The sequence below is a fragment of the Somniosus microcephalus genome, chromosome 4 (assembly GCF_052327205.1).
Source record: "Somniosus microcephalus isolate GS21.2 chromosome 4, FLI_Smic_1.0, whole genome shotgun sequence".
NCBI classification, from domain to species: Eukaryota; Metazoa; Chordata; class Chondrichthyes; order Squaliformes; family Somniosidae; genus Somniosus; species Somniosus microcephalus.
Genome location: NC_140990.1, coordinates 201387887 through 201403241, shown reverse-complemented (window position 1 = coordinate 201403241; position 15355 = coordinate 201387887). Strand labels below are relative to the sequence as shown.

General features: G+C 41.5%; 1 protein-coding gene across 1 annotated transcript in view; it reads left to right on the top strand.

The window, feature by feature from the left end:
- The first annotated feature begins 5175 nt into the window (after positions 1–5175).
- unc80 (unc-80 homolog (C. elegans)) overlaps positions 5176–15355 on the top strand; it is a 378796-nt gene continuing 368616 nt past the window's right edge. Inside the window, exons 1-3 of the mRNA XM_085984208.1 lie at positions 5176–5616; positions 10087–10135; positions 11677–11833. Coding sequence (XP_085840334.1) covers positions 5525–5616; positions 10087–10135; positions 11677–11833 — 298 coding nt within the window. The 5' untranslated portion in view covers positions 5176–5524. The remainder of the gene's footprint in view (positions 5617–10086; positions 10136–11676; positions 11834–15355) is intronic.

Genomic DNA, 15355 nt, shown 5'->3' with positions numbered 1-15355 from the left:
ATACCAACAATTTATCAAAGCAACCCTGAATGACCCATCAGGGGAACCTACTGATAATTTAAATAGGGGAACCAATTATTTTAATTATAATAATTTAAACACAGGAGCGGATCTGAGCGGGAGCGGAGTGGAGCGGCATAAATAGCGCCATGGAGCAGGCCCCAGACCAGAGGCGGCGAGAGCAGAGCTGGGAGCAACTCAACACAGGCAGAGTTTGAAAGAGTGATGTCAGAGTAAAAAAAAACTAAAGTGACATCAGATTGGTGAATAGCTGGTGAGTGTTTTTTTACATCTTAAGTTTATTTCCGTTAATTAGTTAATAGTCTACTAAATAGAGGCATAGCAGGGCACCTCAGTCCCGTGGAAAGCACATCTTGTGCCATGTGGGAAATCCAGGATGCTCCCCATGTCCTGGACAACCACGTGCAGGAAGTGTCATCAGCTGGAGGAGCTTGAGCAGCAGCTGGCCTCACTGTGGTGCATCCATGAGGCTGAGAGCTACGTGGATAGCACATTTCAGGAGGTGGTCACCCCACAGCTTAAGAGTGTGCAGGCAGAGAGGGAATGGGTGACCGCCAGACAGAAAAGGAGGACCAGGCCCAACGAGGAAGGAGGCATTGCTGGATTTGGTTCTGGGGAATGAGGTGGGTCAGGTGGATCAAGTGTCAGTAGGGGAGCATTTAGGGAACTGTGATCATAGTATCATAAGGTTTAGGTTAGCTATGGAAAAGGACAAAGAGCAATCTAGAGTCAAAATACTTAATTGGAAGGCGGCCAATTTCAGTGGGTTGAGAAAGGAGCTGGCCTGGGTAAATTGGAATCAAAGATTGGCAGGCAAAACTGTAATTGAACAATGGGCTGCCTTTAAAGAGATGGTTCGGGTACAGTCGAGGTACATTCCCACAAGGGGCAAAGGTAGGGCAACCAAAGCCAGAGCTCCCGGGATGATGAAAGAGATAGGGAGTAAGACAAAGCAGAAAAAAGGGGCGTATGACAGATGTCAGGTTAAGAATACAAGTGAGAACCAGGCTGAATACAGAAAGTTCAGAGGGGAAGTGATAAAGGAAATAAGAGGGGCAAAGAGGGAGTATGAGAATAGACTGGCAGCTAACATAAAAGGGAATTCAAAAGTCTTCTGTAGGTATATAAATAGTAAACAGGTAGTAAGAGGAGGGGTGGGGCCAATTAGGGACCAAAATGGAGACCTACGCATGGAGGCAGAGGGCATGGTTGAGGTACTAAATGAGTACTTTGCATCTGTCTTTACCAAGGAAGGAGATTCTACCAAAGTCATAGTGAAAGCAGAGGTAGTTCAGATGTTGGATGGGATAAAAATTGATAGAGAAGAGGAGGTAGTAGAAAGGCTGGCTGTACTTAAAGTAGATAAGTCATCAGGACCAGATGGAATGCATCCTAGAATGCTGAGGGAAGTAAAGGTGGAACTTGTGGAGGTGCTGGCCACAATCTTCCAATCCTCCTTGGATATGGGGTTGGTGCCAGAGGATTGGAAAATTGCAAATTTTACACCCTTGTTCAAAAAAGGGTGTAAGGATAAACCCAGCAACTACAGGCCAGTCAGTTTAACCTCGTTGGTGGGGAAGCTTTTAGAAATGATAATCCGGGACAAAATTAACAGTCATTTGGACAAGTGTAGATTAATTAAGGGAATTTTAGGAGGTGCAAGTGAATTGAAGCTTATTTTGTTACAATTTTGTAATTCAGTATTTTGTTATTTACAATTATTGCAGCCATGGAAGCTGTTGCCTAAAGCAATTTGTCCCACGCCTCAGTGCTGTATCTGACTCGCTGTGGTTGTTTTTTTGTTTGTTTTGGGCTATGCCCTACTACATCACTGCCTTTACTGCTTCGCCCACAAGATTCAATCGGCCCGATCAATTTTTGTGCTCGCGTCTCATTGATATTGAATTAGTAAGCACACAGCACTTCTTACAGGCTGTTCGCCAATTGGGAGAGTGGTAAATCCAGTGGAATGCCTGCTACTTAAAGGCATCCTGCAGCCCCTTAAAGGGGAGGTGCTCTTTTCAAGAGTGGTTAATGGAAAGCAATAACAGGCCGCATAACATCGTCCAGAGCCCCTCTATTCTCTGATGTAGCCACAGAGATTCTCGTAGAGCAAGTGAGGAACAGGAAGGAAGTGCCTCATCAAATTAGTCAGCAACAATAGAGACGGGTAGTTTAGTGAGTCGATGGCAGCCTCTTGTTTCAGGGATAGCTGCAGTGCAGGAAGAAATTTAATGACCTCACCAGGACTCCCAAGGTAAGACAACCCTTCACATCTATCTTACTCTGTGCACAGCCCTGCACCATCCTGCTTTAGCCCTAGCATTATCAATTCTTCCCTCCTCCGCTTCCTATGCCTCCTTTAATCAGAATGGGACACTTCGCTATGACAAAAGAGAAAATACTGCAGATGCTGGAAATCTGAAATCTAAACAGAAAATGCTGGAAATACTCAGCAGGCCAGGCAGCATCTGTAGGGAGAGAAACAGAGTTAACATTTCAGGTCTATGACTTTTCGACAGAGCTGGAAAATGTTACAGATGGAACAGGTTTTAAGCAAGTACAAGTGCAGGGAAAGGGGAGGAAAGAACAAAAGGGAAGGTCTGAGATAGGGTGGAAGGCAGGGGAGACTTAATGAACAGCAGAATCATTACCAAAACCCACCTCTTTGATCATGCTTTTGGTCATCTGTCCTAACATCTCCTTATGTGATTTGGTGACAAGTTTTGTTTGATAACGCTCCTGTGAAGTATCTTGGGACATTTTACTGAGTTAAAGGCACTATATAAATGCAAGTTGTAGTTGTTGTTGTTTGAAACAGTACCCCTTTGTTCCTGTTCGATGTTTTATCTTCCTTTGTATTTCTCAGACCGGAGGAAATGTCAATGGCTTCTGTTTCTCCACAGGTGCTGCCTGACCTGCTGAGTATTTCTAGCTTTTCTTTTCAGAGTTCTAGCATCTGCAGTATTTTGCTTTTTGAATTACTTATTGTCCCCAGTGGATAACATCGTCAGTGGCGGAGTCATTAACATATCAATTCTCCCATCTGACTCGGCGGTTGCAGCATATGGCTATAAGGAAGTTTTTAAACATACAAACTCACTTTAATTTTAAATGCACACTTAAATGTAACTCATTCCCAAATCCTGCTTTGGAAAAAGGGTGAAAAGTCCCAAAATGCGACAGTTACATTGGGGGAATTTTAACCTTAGAAAACAGGTGGGTTTGGAGTGTGGGAGTAGTTAAATGATTAAAAATGAGATTCCTGACCTGATGCCACCTCCAACCCGCTCACTTCTGGTTTTAATGGAGGCGGGATGGGGTTGAGGGGGAGGGGTCGGGTGTGGGCAGGACGGGGGAGGGTGACCAACTCGCTACCAGGGGGTGTAACCTCAATTTACATATTATAATGAGGCTGGAAGCCTCTTTTTTTAAACTCCATTTTGGTTTTAACTGCATGTAGATGGGTTTCACACAATTTGTGAAACCCGGCAGTTACAGCAAGGTGAAGACTGCTGGATCCAGGAGGGAAGTACCTTTACACCTACCTCCTGGATCCAGGGTCCCTGCCTAGCCCATCCCCCGCGACTGGAGACCTCCCCACGAGGCTTCTGATCGGCCACCCCCAGCGATGATGATGAGGCCGGCCACGCCTCCCCGCCCGCCTGCCCACCATATCTCACACCACCCCGATCGTCTGCCTGTCCACCGCGCCCCTGATCCCGATCCAATTACTGGACTGGACTGGCCTGAGCCTCTACCCCACCCCCCCCCCCAATCCATTTAACGGACCGGTCCGACCCCCTGATCCATTTAACGGCCCGGCCTCAATGCGAACTCTCCCTTCCTCCACTGTGCGACCTAATGTCGCAGGCCTACCCACCCACAGCCAGCCTGCCTCTCACTCTGGCTGGCTGCAGGTGGGAAACTGAAGCCTTGCATGCAAATCAGGCCCTGCCATTGAAGTCAGCAGGGCCCGCAGGAAAACTGACCTCCCGGGTTTCCCGACCGCCTTAAAGCCCCCCGCCCCGCCTTCCTCCTCAAAATCCCGGGCATTAAATCTGTATGATGCCTGTATGTTTTATTTTAAGTTATATTCCTGTGATATCCTGGACTGCAAATTACATCTTTTATGATATTGCTGCTTAATATGATCTACATGTGTTCTATCCTTGCTCTAGATGTTATCCACAATGTGTGATATTACTGGTGTATATCAGTTCCAATCATAGCTTCAACCACTAAGGGAATGAGAGGGACATGTCCCTTGAAAATCTTTTGTCATGGTTTATGTCTCCCTCTTTCATTCCAAATTCTGACGTTGTCCGTGATCTCCCCACCAATTCTTTATATCTGATACTGGCAAAAAAAAAATCCTCATGAGAAAAGCCCTAATGATCTGTTTTGGGCTGTTGTGGTATTTAATCACCACTGGTGTTTACTTAATATATAACTGAATGTTAACAAAACAGTGGTATTCAAACTTTTCCTTGTTAAGGCTGCCTTTTAAATACTGACACACTCCCATACCCCTGCTGCACCCCAGCTTCGGAAAGACAGCCTCAGCTACCCAAAAGGAAAACAGTGCTATCAGTGCAAAAAAAACATTGGCCCGGAATTTGCGGTCAGCAGCAAAGCGAAGGCGTTCATTCGCTGCTGGCCTCGCAATCCCTGTGTCGAGAACTTCAGGTTTTCCGACCTTGAATTCAATTCAACGGAACTTAATGGGGATCCCCTTGTGCGAAGTGCTGTGACATCAACAGGCTAAGCAGCCAATCAAAAGGCAGAATTCTCAGACAGCAAACAAGGCAGTGAGTAAGCCCTTAAAATTCTAAAATGGACAAAATGCACACTGCACAAAATTTAAATTAGCTCTCCAGGTCCTTAACATTTGTTTAGCAGTCAATGCACTGTTAAAGCCCCAGTTCCACGCAGCCAGTTTTGGAGCAGTGAATGACTGCAAGCGCATCTGCCAAAGCCCGAAGTTGCGGTCAGTTGCAAAGGCAGTATGACAGCGAACTCTGTCACACCGCCTTTGATCACAAATTAAGGGCCAATCTTTACTAGCATACAATAATAGAAATAATATGCCAGTAAGTCAATAATTACAGAGAAATTACATCATTGCATAGTTTCTAATGTCCCTGCACGGTGCGTTGCGCACTATATGACGCATTTGAATACTATATCCGTGCATGGTATATTAGAGGAGGGAGGTGTTGCATGGTATGGTAACTCTCCAGCGCGGTTTATGCACACATGATGCCTTTGCACGGTGTGTTAGGCAGAGTGCACGATGCTTTCTCGCCCTCTCTCAATCTATCCGCGCACAGTGCGGTATTTGAGATCGCAGGAGCAGCACTGTCCGCCCAGGCTGGGCGTTGCAGCCAAGCTCGCTGTTGATTGACGGGCGCTGTCCGCGCGCGGCGGTGCTGAAGGCGGAGGCTCGAGCTCCGAGCCCGGGATCCGGCCCGCAGGAGGAGGAAGAGGAGCAGCCGCCGCCATGGTGAAGCGCAAGAGCTCGGCGGATGCGGAGCGGGAGTGCGGCCGCGGCATCCCGCTACCCATCCAGACCTTCCTGTGGAGGCAGACCAGGTGAGAGAGAGAGAGAGAGCGAGCAACCTGGGCTACCGACTGCAAATAAAGGTCTCGGCTCCGGCCTCTCACTCTGTGTCTGAAGTGAAGCGGGCGGCGGAGGCCGGGCATTAAACGCCTACTCTCGGGCTGGGTTGAGTGGGGTGGGGTTGGAGCCGGTAGTTCAGGTGTGGGAGGGACGGTTCATTCCAGATTATCATCGATTCAGGAATAATACAGCGCAGGAGGCCATTCGGCCCATCGTGCCTGTGCCAGCTCTCTCTCGTCCACCATCAACTGGCAAAGAATATATAAGTATAACCATTGTATACTTACCAGCACTGTCAAAATCTCCCCTCCCCTCAATGTCAGACTGTAGGGACTGAATGTGTGCCTTTTACCACCCTTGAACAAAAGGGAATACTTATGTGTCTGCAATAAGGATCACAAAGTCTCAGACTTTAGACAACTTCCAACTAGAGTTCCATTTACCCCAAACCCAACTGCTAAGGTAACGAGAAATAAGAAAGTGATTTATATGTGCGGAAAATATTTTTCCCCTTCCACTCATGCCGTCTACTGATTTTTATTTTAAAGGGACAGACACCATAAACCCAAAATGATCTAAATGCAGATCTTCACAAATAAATCTAAAGCAAACGTATTGGTGTCACTTTGAGTTATTAGTTTACTTGCACTATCCACGTGTAGAGTGATACCCGCTTTAGGTAGAAAATAAGAAGAAACAATGAATTGTGTTGATGAGTTTGGGTTTTGTAACTATTTGTTGCTGTGTTTAAATTGTAGCCTGGTTGCATCATGAAAATTATAATTAAAAATTGCACCATTTGCTCTCCCTTCGTATGGTATTTCCTGCTATCCTTTAAATTTTCTCCCCTCTCCATCATTTAAATTTACTGATATCCCTAATGTACCATAATTACAAATTGTGCAGGAGATATTGAGGGGATAAGAACCAGAGAATAGCCATAACATTTGTAGATTGTTGGGCAAAGGATAGACTAGTGATATTTTGACAAAATATGAAAAGAATGGATACTTTGCAGTGAGTTAAAAGGCTGCAACCTAGTCAAAGATTCAGGTGGCATACTTTTGTAGTTCATACTTTTGTAGTTCAGACCCTAAGTCTGGGCCACCTTTTTCAAACCGATGGGCCGACAGTTGTTTGAATCTCAGTATTTACTGACTATTTTACATAATGTACATGAAAACACAGCTTACGAACCGTTTAAGTATACATTTGTGAGATGTATTCTCTGTAAATAGTAAGTAGATTATTGGGTAATCAGACAGGCAAAAGAGAAACAGATTAGTAGCTTTCATTTTCTCTTGATAGTACTGTCATTGCTCATTGAGAGAATGACTTGTGTTAAAGGTTATGAAGAAATGGCTACTTATATTTTCAGTGATTCTTTAAAACCTGTTGGGAGGATACAGTGCCAAATTGTGCTCTGAGCAAGTAACATTTCTGCTGGTGGTGAATCTGTTTGTTTCTTTTTTGTTTTGCACTGGTTGTAGTGACTGGCATACTTAACTGTCAATTAGCTTTAAAATGTAAAATAAAAACACTCTTTGACAGAAGAAGGATCTAGCCCAAAGGTGCTTTTAGTTGGGTGGGGAGGGGGAGATTTTTTACTGAGGTATCTATTTTCTCCTAGTTTGCCTAGACAATCCAGCAACGGTGGGTGGGAAAACTGCTGCCATGATTCCTCGAATACCATTCTCGGTTAACTACTGGGAAGCAAGCATGATGTGTTTGAGAATGACTTTCTCCCTTTTTCCCTCCCCATGTCTATCTATCGATCAAGATTTCCTATCTAGCCCTCCATGTCAAAACAACATGCCTGTATGTATTGAAGAATCACTAATGTTGCATAGGTTAAAACGATGAGACATTTGTGGTGAACTCACAGGCTTTGGAAGCCCATTTTATTAGAGCAACTCTGCCTCAACCTCCTCATTTAGTGCAGCAGCCTATAGGAGCATTAAAATAACCTGAGTCTAAAGTAAATTCAAAGGACATTGCCTTTGATCTAACCCTATTTCAGAATTAAACTGTTATGTATTTGTTTGTATGGATCAAGGAGGGGTGAATCAGTAGTTCTAGGTTAATCTAATGGTTGGTCTACTGTTTGGGATTAAAATATTAATAGTGGATTTGTTACATCATATTTAGTGTGAAATTCCTTGCATCTGATTAACACTATTCCTGCATTTACACAGCACCTCGTGCATCGATTTAGGACTCGGCCTCCAATGTCGAATGTCTTTGATTAGGATTTAAAACTGTGTACTCTCCTTTTTTGATGGAATTGTATTTGGATAAAACTGTTGGATAAATCGTTCAAATCTCGGAAAGTTTCTTTAATGCACTGCTATTATTACTAGGAATATGGATTCCTACTTGAAAGCAATTTCCTTTATTTGACCTTGTCTGGCTGATGTGCATTTTCATCATGCCACTGATCTGAAGGCTCCAACAATACCTCAAAACAAAATTAGACAAGATTAAAATATATTCTGCACAGACTGAGAATCACTGTATTGGTTGGACCAGACTAAAAGTTCCACATGGCTTTAATGCTGGGTAGCCTGTTGGGAAAACTGTCATTCACACTAGTGCATAGATCTCACACAGTTTGTAAAAATCTGCTTCTAAATGTGACATAACAGGTTTTATTGTAGGAAGTGTTCAGTCATTGTTCACATTTTCCTAATTTTACTTTATAATCTAAATTAATATTCAACAGAAAACCTTTGCCAGTTATTCCAGATTTAAAAATATGAGGAACTGTAGGCACAGATGGGTCCACCTTGCCATGCAACACTATTAGGATTCATTTTGGGACTTGTACACTTGTGAAACAGTTAAACAAGATTTAGTACCTACTCTAAGTACCAGGAAAGTGCTTTCTTGATTTTGGCTAATTTGGGAGCAGGTTATAGGTTGAGGACTAGTAGTCTTTAATGTACTAGACCTAGACCTGTAATGTGTTAAAAGTACCGGTCTAGAACAAGTGTGTTTCAAGGACTTAATCTATAACTTGCTGATCCCTGGGATGAAAGAGTTGACATATGAGGAGATATTGAATAGATTGGGCCTATACTCCCTGGAATTTAGAAGAATGAGAGGTGATCTCATTGAAACATACAAGATTCTGAGGGGGATTGACAGGGTAAATGCTGAGAGGTTGTTTCCCCTGGCTGGAGAGTCTAGAACTCGGGAGCATAGTCTCAGGATAAGGGGCCGGCCATTTAAGACTGAGATAAGGAGGAATTTCTTCACTCAGAGGGTTGCAAATCTCTGGAATTCTCTACCCCAAGGGGCTGTGGATGCTGAGTCATTGAGTATATTCAAGGCTGAGATAGATAGATTTTTGGACTCTAGGTGAATCAAGGGATATGGAGATCGTGCAGGAAGGTGGAGTTGAGGTCGAAGAACAGCCATGATCTTATTAAATGGTGGAGCAGGCTCGAGGGGCCATATTGCCTACTCCTGCTCCGAATTCTTATGTTCTTGTGTTCCCAATTCACTGGTTCAGATGCTCTAATCCAAAGAAAGAAAAGTATTTTTTTAACTATTCTATTTGGAATCCTTTAATCATTATTTTTCAACATTTTTCTTCCTGTTGAGAGGTATTTCTTCCCTCTCCCCCCACCCTTCCTTCCAAGTTCTGTTTCTTTTTTCTGCCTTTTCCTATTTTTTTCCTCTCTTCATTTCTAGTCACTTGTTGATATCTGGGTATAATCAGAAAAATAAATACTGTATAACAAATTGTTAGCAGATTTGTTTTGCCAGCTTGATTAACCATCTGTGTTTCTACTGGCCAGGCAGATCACAAAGTAATTAATTTACAAACAAACAGCAGGTACCAGACCTGGGATTTTGTGATTCTGGAGCGCATCACTCTCTTTAAATAGCTATAAAAATTATGATTAATTTTATAATGTCTTTGTTTTCCTGTCCTTTTTTTGCTGATTGATTAAATATATCTTTGTTTAAACACTGGGGTAGGAAGAGTTATTTACCCTGTCACTGTGAGCGAGCTAAATTAACATCTGCAGAGATGCAGTCATTTACTCAAGGTTGTTTTGTGGCAGTTCAACTGTATGATTGAGTTAAATCAGCTTCCCCATTTATAGGATCACTCTTTCAAACCAATCTCTTTGGTCATGTAATTAGAAGTCAGTTCCTTTTTATACAAAAACGTTTTTAAAAATTAGAAATATAGAAAATAAAAGGATGTTAAACTTAATTTCTTTGAAATTCCAATTATTAATGTAGTATTGATGATGAAGCCACTCTTCCCCATTAAATTGAAAATGTTTTCTGTTATTTTGCAAGCAGGCAAATGTATGATGAGCAGAAATAGAATGTTTATTAAACTGTTCATGTGCTTAATCCATAGATTGTTCAAAACAAATTGCACTGCAGTTGAAACAGTACCTTTTTTCATTTTTATCTTGCAGTGCATTTCTGAGACCAAAGCTGGGAAAACAGTATGAAGCCTCCTGTGTGGTATGTTATCTTATTTTAACAATGCATGTGTTCAGTGGTTACTACGGTAATAATGAAGCATTTCAGTTCAGTTCTGAAACATGACACTAATGTAGGCGAGCACCTGTTTTCTGTATGGTGCTATTAAATGTCATTACCACCATGATTGGCACCCTTGATACTGAACTCAATAATCACCCCCTCCACCACCAGTCCACAGTAGCTGCAGTCAGTACTACCTACAGGATGCAGTGCAGCAACTCTGCAAGATTACTTTTATAGCATCTCCCAGCCCCATAATCTCTAACACCAAGAATGACAAAAGCAGCAACATCATGGGAAACACTATCACCCGCAAGTTCCCATCTAAGCCACACACTGTCTCAACTTGGACATAAAGCACTGTCCCTTCATTGTTGCTGGGTCAAAATCCTGGAATTCCCAACCATCAGCACCAGTTTGCATAAAGGGCCACTGATCCTTAACCTATAACCATCAGCACACAGCACAAAAACTGCAGCGGTTCAAGGAGAGGGCCCACCACCACCTTATCAGGGTAACTAGGGGTGGTCAATAAATGTGGCCTTACTAGAATGCTCACATCCCTAGAAAAAAAAAATCATCATGGTTTCTTTATTCTCACTATTGGTGGTATGGGTAACCTTCCACCACCAAGATGGAGAATGGAAATCATTATTCACACATCATATCAAATGTTGACAGCAATATTCCATACATTTTTGCTGTTTTGATGGTAAAAAGCCTATCTTGGTGATGGCATAGCAGAGGGCACTGTACACAATTCTTAATTTGAATTGACCCAAGTATTTGTCAGGTCTTTTATCTTTTTTTCATTGGAGGGTGGACATTTGCCAGTAAGTAGCGTGGCTGTTGTCCTTCCTCTGGAGTGGCAGTGCATCATTCATAGTGACAACACATATGTGTGTTGGAAGAACATGTAAATTATGGCTTGTTTATTCAGAATAGTGTTTTACAGTGAAAAGTTTCTATCACTGATTGTGGGGAAGGTGGCTGTGAAAACTCTTCATCTGGAGTCACCTTATTAGCTTGCTTGCAAAGGATACACAGAAGTGAATAGCCTTACTGAAGGACAAAAGATGGTGCTTTTGAATGGCCAGCAATATGATGAGTAACAGCATTTAGTTTACATGTAACACCTGGCATCACGTGTGGTGTTCCAGAACATTTCAACGATCACCTATATAATAAACTATTCCACCAGTAAAAGAACATGCATCTTACTTGCTTCACAAGGCTTAACTTGGCGACACTCTAATAACAAAAAAAGGAACAGCATTACTGAAACATATCCTAAGATCTTAACTACAGGACCCACAAACATTTGTCTAATCGTGTACATAGTAAATGTTTAACAACATTTTAAATATTTAATAAAATGTTATAGTTCAAATCGTTTTTGGCTATAATTTTCACAAAAAATAACTAACCTATGTATAGTGAAGTAAACTTCGCACCAATAGTAGTTGTACTTGTGGAAAGAATATATTAATTTATTTTAACTGTGTTTTATTGGTTTCTAGTCTTTTGAGCGCGTATTGGTGGAGAGCAAGTTACATGGTCTCTCGCCTGCACTCTCCGAGGCCATTCAGAGCATTACACGCTGGGAACTAATACAGGCTGCCTTACCACATGTACTCCACTGCACAGCTACACTACTGTCAAACCGGAATAAGCTTGGTGAGCTCTTCTGCATTCCCCTCTGCCTATTAATTTCTCCAGAAGATGAACAGTAGTTGTACTTTCCGCATATGGAATTATTTTGGATATTTGTTGTGGCGAATCAAATATTTTTCAGTATACGTGCACTGCCCAGGAGCTAAAAGTTTAATTTGTACCAATTGCACATATCAGTAGATATATTGACATTCTCAAGGACTAAAATAAAAGATGTCAATTAATACTGAATTTTTCTGTAAATAAATCCATATAGACCATAACTATCAGCATTCATTACTAACATCATATAGAAGTGACAACTTTGTGATAACTCAGGTATTTCTGTCCTGTAGCCGAGCAGAGTCTTCTGCTGAAAGCATTGACAAACTTAGCTGAGAGACTGGTGACAGATGGTGGGAATGATGAACAAAGTATAACAGGGTCCTAAATACACCATCTCTGTTAATAGCATATACATTTTAATTCCTGTAAAATTGTTTTCGAAGTCTCAGTTAACTTTTTTGAGGAGGTAGGATAAGATTTAAAATAATTCCTGAGAAAGAAAGGTGCATTTAGAAAAGAAATGGTTGGGCTTTCAGTTCATCAGGTGAAGAGTGCCAGTGCTGAGGAACAGAACATTTGTCCCCATATACACACTTTTTGCACAATTCCCTACTGCAACAGTTTGAATTTTGCCACTTGAAAGAGGACAGAACACTGGACTGATGCACAGAAGCCATGGGATTTCCATCTTGTCTCTAATAATAATAATAATCAACTTTATTGTCATTGTTAGTGCACAAGTGCAGTACAACGAAATGTAGGCTTGCGGCTCCCGAGAGTGTACATTTAGATTAAGACATTTAAACATTCAACATACATTTGGCTTGTAATACATTAACATAAACATAACCATAATAAAGTGCATTGGCAGATGTGCAGGCTTTCGAGTTTATTTGTGGAGTTCAGTAGGATGACAGCCCTGGGAAAGAAGCTGTTCCTAAATCTGGTCGTACGGGTGCGAATGCATCTGTAGCGTCTCCCAGATGGCAGGAGGGCGAACAGACTGTGGCTGGGGTGGGTAGGGTCTTTGATGATGGACCGTGACCTCCGTAAACAGCGTTTCTGGTATATGTGCTCTATGGTCGGTAGCCGGTAATGCGTTGGGCAGTTTTGATTACCCGCTGCAGGGCTTTCCGGTCATAGTAGCTACAGCTGCCATACCATACTGTGATACAGTTCGTCAGGATGCTCTCTATTGTGCAGCGGTAAAAGTTAGAGAGGATCAGGGGTGACAGGTTACATCCCTTCAGCCTCCTTAGGGAATATAGGCTCTGCTGGGCCTTCTTCACCAACCACAAATTCTGTCATTAAGCACACTTAATGGCTGTTAATTAATAGATGCTCTTAGTTTTGAAACTTAATCTTAACCTTTGAGTGTAAATTTTTGAAAAGTCACACGTCCATAAATAAATAAACCTATGTATCCTATCTGTTTCTGATGCTAGTTATATAACAATTAGAAATAGAATAGTAGAGCATGAGAAACATACATTTCTTTAGATGGGTGGGGAAAGAAAAATAATGCATTATAAATATTTTTATACTAATATAAATATTTTTATTCTAAAATTGATAGCTTTTCTCTTGATAGAACCGCAGACATTTACAACACAGAAGGGGTCCATTCTCCCTTTTTGTGTCTGTGGCTGTTTGCCTTGTATGCTTCTCTGCTTCAAATATTTATCCACTTAAAAGATGTTATGGTCTTTACCTCAACTACTCCCTGTGGTAAAGTATTCCATGCTCCAACAACTCTCTGCATAAAGACATTTTTCTTCACATAATATGCTTTAAACTAATGAAGGGGTTGGGGGGGGGGGAGGATTCAGGAAAGAGTAAATTTAAAAGCAGCGAGAGAAATGTCAAGGCTCTAGAGCAGAGTAGAATTTTGGGTAAAAATAAGCAGAGTGGGTCAGGAAGGGACGGAGAGAGTAACAAAGGTAATAGGGCACCAGTGACTAAGGTGACATCAGGGAAAAAGAGAAATAGTCAAAGCTAAAGACACTATATCTGAATGCGCAAAGCATTCGCAACAAAATAGATGAATTAATAGCACAGATAGAAATAAACAGGTTTGATCTAATAGCCATAACGGAGATGTGGTTGCAAAGTGGCCAAGGTTGGGAACTAAATATTCCAGGATACATAACTTTTAGAATAGATAGGCAAAATGGAAAAGGAGGAGGGCTAGCCCTGATAATAAAGGATGGGATAAAGACAGGAGAGAGAAAGGATCTTAGCTCAGAAATTCAAGAAGTAAAATCAGTTTGGGTGGAGCTAAGAAACAGCAAGGGGCAGAAAACATTGATGGGAGTTGTTTATAGGCCCCCAAACAGTAGTTGTAATGTAGGGCAGAGTATAAATCAGGAAATTAAAGGTGCATGTAACAAGGGTAATATAGTAATCATGGGGGACTTTCATCTTCATATAGACTGGGCAAACCAAATTTGCAGTAATAGTGTGGAGGACAAATTCATGGAATGTATACAAGATAGTTTTCTAGATCAGTATGTTGAGGAACCAACTAGGGAACAGGCTATTTTAGATCTAGTATTGTGCAATGAGAAAGGGTTAATTAATAACCTTGTAGTAAAGGGGCCTTTAGGGAAGAGTGACCATAATATGATAGAATTTTATATTGAGTTTGAAAGTGTTTTAGTTAAATCCAAAACTAGGGCCTTAAATCTAAACCAAGCAAACTGCGTAGGTATGAGAGCGAGTTGGCTAAGGTAGCTTGGGAAACTACATTAAAAGGTATGATGGTAGACAAGCAGTGGCTAGCATTTAAAGAATTAATACATCATTTACAACAAATATACATTCCTTTTAAGGCACAAAAACCCCACAGGAAAAATGGTCCAACCGTGGCAAACGAGAAGTTAAAGATAGTATTAGATCAAAGGAAGAGGCTTATAATCTTGCTAAAAAGAGTAGTAAGCCTGAGGATTGGGATGATTTTAGAATTCAGCAAAGGAGGACCAAGAAATTGATAAAGAAAGGGAAAATAGAATATGAGAGTAAACTAGCGAGAGACATGAAACAGACCGTAAAAGCTTCTATAGGTATGTAAAAAGGAAAAGATTAGCAAATTTAAATGTGGGTCCCTTACAGGCTGAGACAGGAGAAATTATAATGGGGAATAAGGAAATGGCAGAGAAATTAAACAAATACATTGTATATGTCTTCACGGAAGAAGATGCAAAAAACTTCCCTGAAATAGTGGTGAACCAAGGCTCTAGCGAGAATGAGGAACTGAAAGAAATGAGTATTAGTAAAAAAATAGTACTGGAGAAATTAATGGCACTGAAAGCCAATAAATCCCCTGGATCTGATGGCCTACATCCTGGGGTTTTGAAAGAGGTGGCTGTAGAGATAGTGGATGCATTGGTTGTCATTTTCCAAAATTCCATAGATTCTAGAATGGTTCTCGCAGATTGGAAGGTATCAAATGTAACCCCACTATTTAAGAAAAGAGGGAGA